Source organism: Sinocyclocheilus anshuiensis, unplaced genomic scaffold (assembly GCF_001515605.1).
Source record: "Sinocyclocheilus anshuiensis isolate Anshui unplaced genomic scaffold, SAMN03320099.WGS_v1.1 scaffold948, whole genome shotgun sequence".
NCBI classification, from domain to species: Eukaryota; Metazoa; Chordata; class Actinopteri; order Cypriniformes; family Cyprinidae; genus Sinocyclocheilus; species Sinocyclocheilus anshuiensis.
The window spans coordinates 539,725-554,292 of NW_015549709.1; the positions used below are offsets into that span (position 1 = coordinate 539,725).

General features: G+C 34.9%; 1 protein-coding gene across 1 annotated transcript; it reads left to right on the forward strand.

The window, feature by feature from the left end:
• The first annotated feature begins 3,869 nt into the window (after positions 1-3,869).
• Positions 3,870-11,904, forward strand: LOC107660676 (P2Y purinoceptor 3-like). Its single transcript, XM_016450064.1, has 2 exons — positions 3,870-3,988; positions 10,777-11,904. The coding sequence occupies exon 2, from the start codon at positions 10,800-10,802 to the stop codon at positions 11,775-11,777; it is 978 nt and encodes a 325-aa protein (XP_016305550.1). The 5' UTR covers positions 3,870-3,988; positions 10,777-10,799; the 3' UTR covers positions 11,778-11,904.
• Positions 11,905-14,568: the final 2,664 nt, after the last annotated feature.

Sequence of the window (14,568 nt, forward strand, 5' to 3'; positions counted from 1 at the left end):
ACAAAAATAAATGTAATCATTCTAAAATATTTAATCATTTTGCTTTACTTTACTCATATTTTAGAAGCAGACGCCAGTCATTCTTTTAACAAATTTGCAACAAACCCTGAAATGTGAATAAATCTCTTCAAGCTGTTCAAGTGTCAGCAGGTCATTTTTTCTTCTGCCTTTGGAAACAGTGGATCTACTCGTTCCAGCACGGGTGGAGTCTGTTTCCTACATTCCCAAAGATCTTCAGTGGCAGCAGATGTAACATCTACAGTTCATATTTCACGCCAGATTAGTTAACTTGCATTAAAGGGCAGCAGAACGAACAAACGTGTTTCTCGGTTCTAAGGTTTCTAAGGTTTATTTAGACTAATATGTGACCTTAACTTACTTACTAGTCGATGTTATCAGCGTTTTGGCGGCATTCCGGCCGTCAGAAAAAAAGGCTCCAACTCCCGACATGAAAAACGAGTGAAAACATCTTAAAATATCTCAGTTTTGCATTAAAACAGAAATAATATACTAACCTTTTTGTTGCGTTAACGGTGCAACATTTCTCTTTTACCGCCACTTCCACCAAACAGTGAAAAAAGAAAACGGTGGTTCTTCCTTGCCATTGGTCAGTTTTTCCCGGGCAAGTTCACTACTGTACATTTACAGTAGTTTACTGTAAATGGCTTTAGAAATACAGTAGTGACCGTATATTTTCCCATAATCCTTTGCTTTTTACAGTAAAATACTGTGTACACACTACATATTACAGTAAAATACTGTTCAAATTACAAAAATCATTTACAGTGTACAAATATACCTGCAACCTTTTAAGAAACATTTACACTTGCCGAAACGTAATAGTGCCATTAATTATTTACATTGAGAAAGACAGGATCATAATACTGAATTTAATACAAACAGTCAGATTGATAGTAAGTTTGGGGAAATGGTTTCCTATTGGATCTCGAATACGATTAAACCTCAAATTAATAATATTGCTTCAAGACTTTGTGCTTAATGTTTTTTGTTTTACCTTTATTCAGTCATAATTCTTAACTGTCAGGAATATTGCATGTTAAAAGCAACATTGTTATCTATATTATAATAAATATATTTATTTATTAGCTGATATGTCAAGATCTGTCTTCAAACCACTTTAATGCTTCAGTGCATTTAAAAAAAAATAAAAATGTATGCAGCTGTCACAGTTGATCGACTTCATAGCTACTAAGAAATAGAGTGTATTTGTTTAGTATTTGCCAGCGATGGGGTTGACATCTGTCATTCTTATTAACTTTTAACCAGCAGTTTAGAAATGAAAAGAGATGGAAGTTTACATTTAAATGCAGGGGAATTTTAGATAGCATAAGGGAATTATGTTTAAAAAAAAAGTATCATGCCTTTTTTATTAAGAATATTGAATCATCGATATAATTTGTTTGTGTTGAAACAAATATAGCGCATTATAATTGCCCTCTCACGAATGCTCTGTTTATTTTCCGCGGTAGTTGTTTTCCAGTGAAGTTTTAGTAGACTATTGAATCTGTCCCAAAAACACTATTAGATGTCATTTCTGGGTAAATTTAGAAAGGAGGTAATGGTCATTTGTGTTGCATGTGTCCATTTCCTGCCCTAATCGGCCCAGTCATCCCAGCTGCATGCTCCCCACAATCCAATTTACCTAATTAATTAGCATTAGGACATGTGCAGAATCATACAGGCATTCTGCTGGGGTCTCTGTCGTCAGCCGGTGATAAAGAAGTCAGTCCCAACACCGGAGATCAGATAGAGATGGTTTCAACCATTTTCATATTGATGCTTCCTTTGGAGGTCTCAGACCACACAGATTGAGGTTTCAGAGGCAGTTCAAGAGCCCCGGGGTCCATAATCCAGCCCTGCCGTGGACGGAAATGTCTGTTAGATCTTAACAGGCGCTTAATCAGGTCTGATGTCTTGAAGAACCTGAACTTCTGCATCCCACTCAACATGGCTGGAACACGAGCTATAAATGCACGTTCCTACAAGTTCCACATGGGCGATGTGATGCGTTTCCCAATCCCATTCCCATTCATTTGTTTTCCTTACTCACAAACTATGACAAACGTGGTCAAAAGAAAAAGAAAAGAAATTAAAATGAGCCCAGATTTGGATTCACCTATACAAAATAGAGGAAATAATGGTGTAATCACCAATAATTATGGGCATTTTGGACCTAACGTCCTCAAATGTCACCAAACACTCTTAAAAATATAGGTTGCTAATTGAGGAATGGAAATATTCCATCGATTTTAAATGTTTTTCATGGAACCATAGATGTTGATAAAGAATAAATATTTTAAGAGTGTGTTTTCGAAAATGGTTCTTTAGATTATTAAACTGTTCTTCAGACTAAAATAAATAAGTATTTTAGGAACTATTCACTGAAAAGTTCTTTGGGGAACCAAAAATGGTTCTTCTATGACTTCGCTGCGAAAACACCCTATACTGGAACCTTTATTTTAAGAGTGTAACGTAGGCCGGTAAATGTATATCAGCTATTATATTTCAGAATCCTGCATATCAGATGCATATCACAGGTCTGCAACCTGCATGAAAGCCCCTCACTGAAGACCCTCGGGCTGATGTCGTACACCACACAAGGATGTTTTATTCTCTCAGCTTGTGTAAATTTGTGAAATGTTATATGGAAAAAAAAACATATTTCATGTCTGGTGCTAAAATAAATAAATAAATATAAGCAACTTTACTGTGAAGTTTACTTTCTTAAAGACTATTTAATTTTCATATTGTTTTATGAATAAAATGTAAAAACTGTATCATTGCGTTTTGTTGAACTGGTTCACTTGAATCTGCATGTATCCAAAACCTCTTCCTGTAAAACTGAACATTACTGGATCCATAAGCCTAAAATAAATTGACACTATGACCCAGCTTCTGTTGAACATGTGCTCCAGTTCACTGGAAATGATAGGAAAACATTTTCATAAACACTAGAACCTTTTTCGGTCTTTCTTATGCCAAGTTTTGAGAGGTTTGTCTGCAGTTGCCAAGTTTTTATTTTCTTACATTTGGAGAAACATAATATGTGTGAAAAGAAATGATCAGTATGTTTGGATTCAAAAATCATGTAAATATCAAGGTGGGCTATATATCTTACATGTGTTATGCAGTAAGAAATACAGTGTAACTGCTCAAATTGAGTTAATATCGTGTTGGTTTAAGGACATCTCTGAGTATTCTGAGTGTTAGATTTCAGACAGGTTATCTCATTCCTGTTTTAACTTGTTCTTCTCCATTACAAATGAACAAAAACATGAGAGATTTGCATGGATCGCATAAAATCAGTTTGTACCTGTAATGCCATTTAAAATTAGTCAACTGCAGAACAGCTGGGAAACTTTGGTGAAAGCTTTTTTGGTGTAAATAGCAGCCAACTGCCTGCAGGCCAAACTCATTTACAAAAGAAAAATCAGTTGATTGACAGTTGTTTGATGACGGTACAAAATGCTCACTACATTGAAACACGGTGTGTAGGAGCCGTTTTAACTTGGGGGCAATTTGAACTATTATCTCTCATTTTAATTTATTTGTTCCTTTACGGGAAATGTGTTTTGGACAATACAGGTATTATGACGTTTCTCAATACGTTGTCCACCAACTTTCTGTGAGATAATAAATACACAATGTGCCTTAATGTGCTGTAGACTATAGTATTAATACATTTATCTACATACATCTACACATGTAAGAATAAGAATTTGTAGCGCTTATCAAAGTCTTTCAGCCAATCAGACGTAACAATACGTGATTAATATTAATGAGACGGGGGCGGGTTAGTGTAAACAGGGTGTAGATGACGCACAAGCGCAGAAAGAAGAAAAGTGCGGTGCAGAGTAATTCGCTACTTCTCTTTTCCTTGCCTCTCTGAGGAGATTCACTTTTACTTCGCAGACAGACTTGTTTACAGGTTTTCAACTGGGGAAATAACGAAAGAGTGGATGCAAAGGTAAGTTTAGGAAGCTCTTAAAGCAATTACACTTTGTTTACGATGTGGCATGAAATGAGCATTTGATTATTTGCATCAGTTGTTTATTATGGGCACGCATAGTAATGTTTAGCTACTTATGCATGTAAATACTAATGAATAATACTAATTACTAATCAGCTATTATGTTCTGTTGTCTGTCCTGGTGTTACAAAATGAATAATACAAAACTGCTCTGGTGCTACAAGTAAATATATAACAGTGAAACATTAAAGAAACTGATTTTAATTACAATAACAAATCATTGCAATAACCCGTAACAAATTATAATGACTATCACCTGTTGCCTTTTCGGATTTTATATTCAAAATTCAGATTTAATATCAATAGTTAATTAAAACATGTGGTCTTGATCTTTTTTTTTTTTTAAATATGGATTTTATAAGACAAGACAACACCTTTTATGTTCACAATTTAACTATGTGCTGTGAAATCATTTAGTAATTTATTGATTGATTTAGTCAATAATTGATTTATTGATTGATATACCATCTGTCACTTCATTTATTTTGTCCAGTAATGCAGTGTTGTAAATCACATCTGTGTCTGAAAAGTATCATTCTGTCCTGATTGATATTAACACCTGCAGAAACAGCTCTGTGGAAGTGTCAGGATTCCACTGTAAGTCATTGTTTGCAGTGCAGATTCCAGTAGGTTAGTGATGCTCTAGTGAATGGCTTTTGTGCTCTGTGTTTCTTTTATGCACATGTACAGACACCGACGTCTCGTTAGGAGAAATAACATCATAGTGTGGGAGGAAATGTGTGTAGAAATGAAAACATTCCAAGAGGTTCTTAATCCAGGCCAGAATCTACAATAACCTCCTTTTTTTATTCTTTGACCTTAAATTCATTGCGATGAGAGCCAGTGGCGCCAAGGAGCGGTTTGTCCCCTTAACAGAGAGAAAACACAAGCCAAACGCTAGGAAACGATCAAAGGGAGCAATGTCCCACTCAGAAACATGGCTTTCCTTGCCAAAATGGCAAGTTTCCTACTGTTATTGCTTTGTTGTAATATGTCTAATTGTGCTGTAGACTGTAGAGAAATGTCACCACTTGATGTTGCTTGGAAGCAAACCCATGCTCTAATGTGCTATTTTTGCACCTGACTACTATGATAAATGCTTGCAAGGTGAACGACCCTCTTACCAGTATCTGCTTCCAGTTTCATGCCCACAAACTGACACTATATCATTGATCTATATCCAGGATTCAATTACCTTGTCATAGGTGTTATCACAATGTAAGTATTCAAAAATTTATTCAAACGAGCGCGTCAAATTCATGACCTGACAGGATATTTTACCATTTTTCAATTGCAACGGTGTTTGGTTTGCTTGGCATATAAAGAATGCCTTGTGACAAATTTCCCAGAAAAAGGTGTGGAAGATGGTGTTTGGAAAAGGGCACGTGCCATGAACATGAACCCATGATGCTCTCTTTCTTTAATCGTATCACTCAGAAATCTGTCTTAAATTTACGTAAGGGCTTGTCATGTGGAGCAACCGCTAAATTAGGACTCTTGCGGTTTCAGGTTGCTGCTCTCTCAAATGTTCTGTCAACACCCTTGCAGATATTTGCTTAAGTGTCACAAAAAAGATGTAGTCACACAAAAACTAACCTCTATATACAACACTCAACTCAAACAAGTCCTGATTGGGGTCTCTTGAATGTTCGTCTAGCCACCAGACAGCTGACAGATATCTCTGTTTGACAGCCATAACACCACTCCCTCTCTGTTCCACTCCATGAAGCTTCGCCGTCTCAGTCAACATTGTTACATTTATGCAGTTTAGATGCAGGTCACATTCTACCATAAATATGACAAACTCCAGCTGCGTTCTTGGACTTACTGTCTATTTTTCACCGTGACAATGACTAATAAAATATAATATAAATAATAATTCTACTATAAATATGACAAACTCCAGCTGCGTTCTTGGACTTACTGTCTATTTTTCACCGTGACAATGACTAATAAAATATAATATAAATAATAATTCTACTATAAATATGACAAACTCCAGCTGCGTTCTTGGACTTACTGTCTATTTTTCACCGTGACAATGACTAATAAAATATAATATAAATAATAATTCTACTATAAATATGACAAACTCCAGCTGCGTTCTTGGACTTACTGTCTATTTTTGACCGTGACTATGACTAATAAAACAGAGTAGAAGAATGAAACTTTTCCATTTATATAGACTTTTAAATTTGACTTACCAGTTTCTAATGAAAATGCAACCATCACTGTTATTTTGGGTTAGAGATTTGTGCTAAAATCTGATTAAATCTACAAATTTTGCCTGTTGGACAACAAAATTATACAGACTCGGTGATAGACTAAGCAGCTACCTAGCAACTGCATCCTAACAACCACCGAAAACACCAAAGCAATTGCATAGCAACTCTCTGACAATGCCTACGACACTCTGGTAACCACATAGTAACCACATCTGGTAACCAATGCCCTGGCAACCACTCACACCACTCTAGAAACTGCATAGCAAAACTCTGACAACATCCTGGCAACTGCATACTGACTCCCTAGCAACCACATAGAACAATCTGGCGGCTGCATAGCAATTCCCTGGCAACCACCCACAACACTGTAGAAACTGCATAGCAGCACACTGGCAACAGTTACAATACCACAGTAACACCATAACAACCACAACTGCATAGCAGCACCCTGACAACCACCTACACCACTCTAGATATGGCATATCAACACTATGGCAACACCTTCAACAGCATAGCCACACCCTAGCAACAGCCTAGAACACTCTGTCAGCAGCACTTGGAAAAATAATTGAAGAAATAAATTCCATCAAATGTAATTAATCAAGATATATAAAACATTATAATATTCTATAATAAAAATATAAATAATAATAATATATAATACAAATATTATACATATAAATAATAATATAAAATATTATAATATAATTATATAAATAATATAAAATGAATATATACATGAAAACATATAAATTAAACATAAACATGTCAGAAAACCAAAGCAACATTCCTCCTTTACAGAACTTCAGTACTTGTGGCCGGTCAGATGTGTGTTCCTGAACCTGTCTAGACAAATCCAGCCTTTTGCTTTTACTCCAGCTTTATTTATTTATTTATTTATTTTTTATTTATATTTAATCTGTATCTATCTGTATTTATGTTCTACTGTTAGTGTTATCTGTATGCACCCAGGGTTTTTTATTTATATTTAATCTGTATCTATCTGTATTTATGTTCTACTGTTAGTGTTATCTGTATGCACCAAGGGTCTGAGAGTAACGCAATTTCAATTCTCTGTGTGGATGTGCTGTACATGTGGAAGAATTGACAATAAAGCAGACTTGACTTGACTTGACGACTGTCTCTGAGATAAATGATGAAGAGCTGATGAGCTGGGCTGGGCTGGGCTGGGCTAGATTAATGATAAGGAATCAGGAGAATCAGGCAGCAGTTACTGAAGACAGACTGTGTCTGCAGACAGACTAATGCAAAAACCACTGGATTAACAGCATCTACTAAGAGCACACACACACACACACACACACACACAGGCTTAGACAGAGTCGTTCTTGTGAAACTGAATGTCTCGTGTCTATTGTTGCACAACAGTTCTTGATAATGACATCAGACCCTGTGATTAAAGACAGGAACTTTAGGAAAAGTCTTTAGTTCATCTACTGCAGCGACACTACACTAATCATAGTGTAGATAAGCTCATAAAGATGAGGTATTATGCAATAAACACACATTCACTGATCGCATTACCTGCAGTAATGGCATAACCGGAAATTAGGCTTTTAAGGCTTGAAAGAGCATGTATTGGGAATTGATCCAGACAGAAGGATTTTGTAAAAGCTTTTTGTTTGCATGTGTACAGAGACCTACAATTAAAAAATAGTGCATATAAGGACACGCTCTGTGTGAACAGCTATAGAATTTATCTACCAAGGATTCAGATCAATATTGTAATTGTACTCTGTTATTATATAGACATTGACACGTTTCTCTTTTTTTAGATAAGTAAAATTAGGATTTGGACATGAAAGCAAAGAAAACATGAATGGAGACTTTGAGGAGTCTTTGTGGCCATCCTTTATCTCCATTCTCATAAATGTTTTGCCTTCTTTAATAGTAAGAATGGGGCACTTCATTTAAATATGAACCAACTCATTCAAAGTGGGAACTGAAAGGAGTAAAAGAGGAATGCGAACTCTTTCTTGTCTTTAGCAAGCGTGTGTCACATGATCTATGCGTCTCTAACTGTCTATTAAAAGTGCAATGAAATCTTTTGCAATTTTAATGTAACTCAATGTGAACTCTTTTTTTCTATTAGCATAACAGTGTGACTAAGAAATTGCTTTATGAATGGTTCAAGAATGCTACATTTAGCTTTATTTTAGTGTATAGTATTTTTTAAAGTAAAATAGAAAAATAGATTATCAGAAATAAAATGCTATCAGGATTGTGAAAAACAGAAGTGTTGCAATTCCATTTGCTGCCACTAGTGGCACAGAAATGGCACACTTTGCATTTGGCTGATCTGGTCAGTGGGTGTAAGTAATGGCTCATTTAAGCCATTTCTGTTAATAAGTATGTTAAGTAGGATTTATTGTACATTTTAAGGCCATTTTAGTAACTTATAACCTCAAGTGCAGGTGATGTCCTCCACATCCCATCTTTTTGTTAAGTATCTTTACACAATAATAAACATAATCCATTGCTGGTCAAGTAATGCTTCCCTGCCTTAAATTTTCAAAACTGTGTATTGCATTTTTATTAGTGACACCAATATAAATATCATTCTAATATTTTCATGTGAAATTAAACTAGGCGAGTCACATGGGAAAATGTTGTCTGTAAATCCAGTCATGTTTATATGTATTAACCATCTGACTTAACATTCAGTGTTATTCAACACTAGAGAATATGGAGTATGATTAATGAAGTTGCCCAGTGGCTCCTGAGCGTCTGGTGAACACAGTTAGTTCGCTCACTGTCTGCATGAATCCTGCTACGTTATTGAATGTTTTTACACTAATTGGGTTTGAATTAACTATATTTTCTCTCTAATTTGGTTATTACTTACTATATTTGGACAATATAAATGTGGTTTGCATGCACACGCTGAATGGATGTGCGATTTGCAACATTTAGAGATCCATTTGTTTAATATAATATAATATAAAATAAATAATATAATATAATATAGTATAGTATATGGGATAATGTAGAGTTTAAGTTTATTTTGTGATCATGACTGGCTGACTGTACATTATCTCGCTTATCATGCATACTCACCAGATAAATAAATATGTGAAGATGAAATATTGATTCAGGGTTAAATGATTAATTATTTATTTGCATTTTTCCTGTATGTTATTTTTAAAGAAAATAGTCAGTTACAATGTACAAAACAATTCAAAGAGAATATTACAGTGAAAATATTACAGCAGTGTTATTTTCGGGTTATTTATATACTGTTGTAGCATTAATGATTATTATGAATTAGGTTTTATTTCAATATTGGTTTTTAAATATTATTGATATAGTGTTTTAAAGTTTTTTTGTTTTTTTTTCATTTGTATTAGTTTTTTGTATAGCAGTTTGGGTCATTTTATTACTTCAAATTAAACTTAGTTAAGGCAACATTTCTCATTTTTAAGTTTTGAAGTTAAAGTTTTTCATCTAATATTTATGTTTTATTTTATCATTAAAATCAGCTTTTTATCATTTTAATTTTAGTTACATACCACTATACAGTAGTATTAATACTTGGAGTACTCAGACTTGTTCTGAGGTCATATTCACTGCAGCTGCTAACTGAGATGCTTGGCACTAAATGATTTTGTATGAAACATAAGCATGTGTGTGAGCATTATTTCACATGGCTGTGTTATTTTAGTATAATTTGGATACTAATCAGAGGCGGACAGTAGTGAAGTATTTTTGCTTTGCTGTAAAAGTACTTTTCAAGTGTTTCTTTAGAAAATTTTACTTCACAACATTCCAAAGCATAATATTGTACTTTTTACTGCACTACGTTTCATATTAAATATCATTTAATACTTAATTACATTAGAAATCTATTACTTTCTAACGTTTACTCAAGTAAAAGTAATTCAAAGATTTACTTGAGTACAAGAAAGTACTACATTTTTAATGTTCTGAAGTATTAAAGGTAAAACAAACAACAACTTTTATTTATGAAATGTAGTGCAGTAAAAAGTATGATATTATGCTTTGGAATGTATTGAAGTAAAAGCTTTCCAAAGAAAAACACTCTGATAAACTACATATACTTTTTAAATTTACTTGAGTAAAGTAAAAATACTTCACTACTGTCCGCCTCTGATACTAATATAATTTTTATTAATATTTTGAATTTTTTAAATATATTTTCTGTTTTCATTTTAATTTTTTGTCTGTACAGTTTTTATCAATTTTGATTTCAGTTTTAGTTTATTTTAGTATATCAAGTTAAACTAAATGAAAATGAGAAACTGAAATGAAATGAAAAGTTCTTATTTTATTTTAAGTTAGCATCGATTTTATTTCAAGCAGTGATTTTTAAAAAATGTTTTCAGTTAACTATAATAACTCTGGTGCATGGACAAGCACCATTAATAATGACAATAAGTAAAATAATAATCAGAATACAACTTTATCTGTGCATCTGTTCATGTACAACTACACTGATGCATAAACATTTCTGTTTTTCAGAATATGAAGCAATATCCGTTAAGATGGAGTCTCTTAACCATTCGGCCTCAATTCTGCCTTCCTGCACCTACAAGGAGGATTTCAAGCGCTTCCTCCTACCGTCCGTCTACAGCCTGGTCTTCATCTTTGGACTGCCGCTCAACTTCATCATCATCCTGCGGATCTGGGGCTCCCGGCGCACTCTGACGCGGACCAAAATCTACATGCTGAATCTAGCGGTGGCGGACTTCCTGTACGTCTGTTCCCTTCCGCTTCTCATATACAACTACGCCAGCAAAGACTACTGGCCATTCGGAGACTTCACCTGCCGCCTGGTTCGCTTTCAGTTCTACAGCAACTTGCACGGAAGCATCTTCTTCCTCACCTGCATCAGCTTCCAGCGCTACATGGGCATCTGCCATCCGCTGACGGTGTGGCCCAGACAACGTGGACGCAGGCTGGCGTGGTTGGTCTGCGCTGGCGTCTGGGTGGCCGTCGCCGTTCTCTGCGCTCCAACGTTCGAGTTCGCCGCCACCGGCATCCAGCGCAACCGCACGGTGTGCTACGACCTCAGCGTTCCAGAGCGCTCCACAGCGTACTTCCCATACGGCATCACTTTGACCTGTCTGGGCTTTGTCGTGCCCTTTCTAGTGATCGTGGTGCTGTACTGCAAAATGGCACGGGTTCTCTGGCAGGTCGGCGAAGCCCGAGAAGCCTTGGCCATTGAGAAGAAGAATAAAGCCCTGAGGATGATCATCATTGTAATGCTGGTGTTCGCCATCAGCTTTTTGCCCTTCCACGTGACCAAGACACTCTACCTGCTGGTGAGGACCTTTCCCACAGCCCCCTGCGAACTGAGGAACCTGCTGTCTGTGGTCTACAAATGCACCAGACCCTTCGCCAGCATGAACAGCGTTCTGGACCCCATTCTGTTCTACTTCACACAGCCGCAGTACAGACGCAGCACCAGGAGTCTGCTGCTCAAGATCACCTCGCTCAGAGACAAGGCTGGCCAAATCTGACCGGAGCACACCTGCTTTGGTCGAAAGTTTCTGAATGCTAAAGCAAGACACTACAGTCATAACCATTGTTATGTCCACTGGACATATTTGAGGTTTTTTAGGCTAAAGTTTACAAATTAGTACCTTTTTTTAAAGGTTGCCACCCTAGTGACAGTATTGTACCTTTATTTCTGAGAGTGTAGAGTGAAAAAAAACATCCAAAATACACATTTAAAGGTGCAGTAAGTGATTTCTGAAAAGCGCTGTTGATAGTTGAAATCACTGAAACAAACACACCCCTAACCAAAAGGATCACACCCCTATCTTGATAGCTCCGCCCCCAAATTCATGAACATGCTGTGCAGCACAGGCACCTCCCCCATCATCAGTGGATACGCCCCTTACTGGTGATTGGCTACAAATGCGTTCAATGGCGTTTCTCAGAAATCACTTACTGCACCTTTAAGTGTTTATTTTGACACTTTATTTATTTGTGTCTATAGATTTTAATTACAGTAAAAATCTCTAAAGGCTATTTTCTCAAAATGAGATTTTTTTCTTATATGCTGAACCCGAGAGCTCCACTTCAGCAGCTTGTACATCAAACTTTTGTTTTTACAGAAGGGTTTGTTCCAGGGTTATTATAGTTAACTAAAACTAAAACTGAAAAATAAAAATACAAATTTTCATTACTTAAAATAAAATAAATGCTAACTGAAATAAAATATTGAAAAAATATTTTATGTCAGCTAGTTGTGGAGGCAACATTTATCATTTTCATTTAGTTTAGCTTGAAGTAATAAAATAACAAACTAAATAATAAATACAAATTGATAATAAATATATAGACATAAAAAACAAATAAAAGAAAATTTAATATAATATAATATATTATATTTAATATAAACATAAAATTCAAAATATTTACAAACATTATAATAGCATATCAATGATGCTAAAATAAAACTGGTTTGTTCGTATAACATTCACCTAATTTATGTAACATTTTTCCCCCTAAAATTGTAGTGAATATGTGTTTGACAGCTGTTTGCTGAATTACGGAGAGATAAAAATAAATATCCAAAATCCTCTCTCTAAAAACTTTTAACACTAACATGTTAACAAAATGAAACAAGAATTTTGAACCTAGCGTTATCCAATGTTCAGTTTTCTGTTGTGGAAATGTGTGAAATTTAGTACATTTTTAATTAGATAATGCCTCATATGCATATTTAAATGTACCATGTAATTCAAAATGTAATGTCTTAATGTACTGTGATTAGTTAACTTGGGAAGTATGGTGATATCTATTAGTTAAACAATTACCCTGTTAACCTGTAGTGTCTTACGTTAAGATACGCTTAGTAGACTGTGTGGTTGCTGAAACAACAACAACAACAACAACAAAAAGTCAATATTTAAATATTGGTACAGGTTAAGTACCTGTACAGGTTAAGTACCGGTACTGTGAAGGTTGTACATAATGGTTGAAGGAAGTGACTCATATTGACTGATTCAGTGTTACAAAAAAAATCATTTATGATGACTGGATCTATCACCCTTTGGACATTTACATTTGCTTTGAGAGAACAGACCACAGTAGAGCTGTGTGTGTCGTATCTGAGCGTTTAACCCATGGGAGTGTCTAGATCAGCTGATCTCTCTGATCTTTATGAGGGCAATAGGATGTAAATGTTGATATAAGAATTACAGAACTGTGAAAGCAGAAATATCTTGCCAGTTTCAGATTTTTGATCCAAGGGGATTTTGAGTGCAAATTTAAAAAAAGAATGGTTAACTTTTGATCATTAATTTGCACTGGATTTGCAAGTATAAAAAAAGTGTTTGTTTAAAAACACAAAGAAAAGATATCACCCATTTGTTATTTTTAATTATTTTATTGATAAATAAAAATTAAAACACACACATACATACACATACACACACACACACACACACACATATATATATATATATATATATATATAGTAAGATATTTTTAAAGAAATCAATACTTTTGTTTAGCATGGATGCATTAAATTAATCAAAGGTGACAGTAAAAACATTTGTAATTTTATAAAAGATATTTCAAATACATGCTGTTGTTTTGAACTTTTGATTCATCAAAGAATCCTGAAAAAATGTATCGCAGTTTCCAAAAAATATGAAGCAGCACAACTGTTTTCAACATTTATAATAATCAGAAATGTTTCTTTAGAAATTTTTCCAAATTCAGCTTTTCATAACGAATAAATAACATTTGAAAATATATTCAAATGGAAAGGTTATTTGAAATTGTAATATTTTTCACAATATTACTGTTTTTACTGTATTTTGAGCAAAGAAATGCAGCCTTGGTGAGCAGAAGAGACTTCTTTCAAAAAACATCTTAGCAACCCCAAACGTTTGAACAGTACTGTATATGCATGATATTTATGATAAATAGGTCCACTGAGACGGTGTGGAGTTATGGATGAGAGATAGAGTTGAATGAAAGCATTTGGAGTGGAAGAATAACACATCTGTTTAACATTCTGCATCTGCTGCACATTATCTGAAGGTCATTATCAGATGTTTGATGGTTTAATAACACTTTGTACAGCTCAACATCCTTGTGATGTAACATCATGTCCTACAAGAGAAGGATCTAGTGTTAACAACGACACGTGTACAATAATTGATCCAGGAACAGAGCTCACATAGAAAGACATTTCATTTGTGCCTGTGCAGTCATTGTGTTTTCATGAAGCAGTTTGGTAACACTTTACTTGAAGGGGTGTGCATAAGACTGACATGGCACCTTCATAATCAT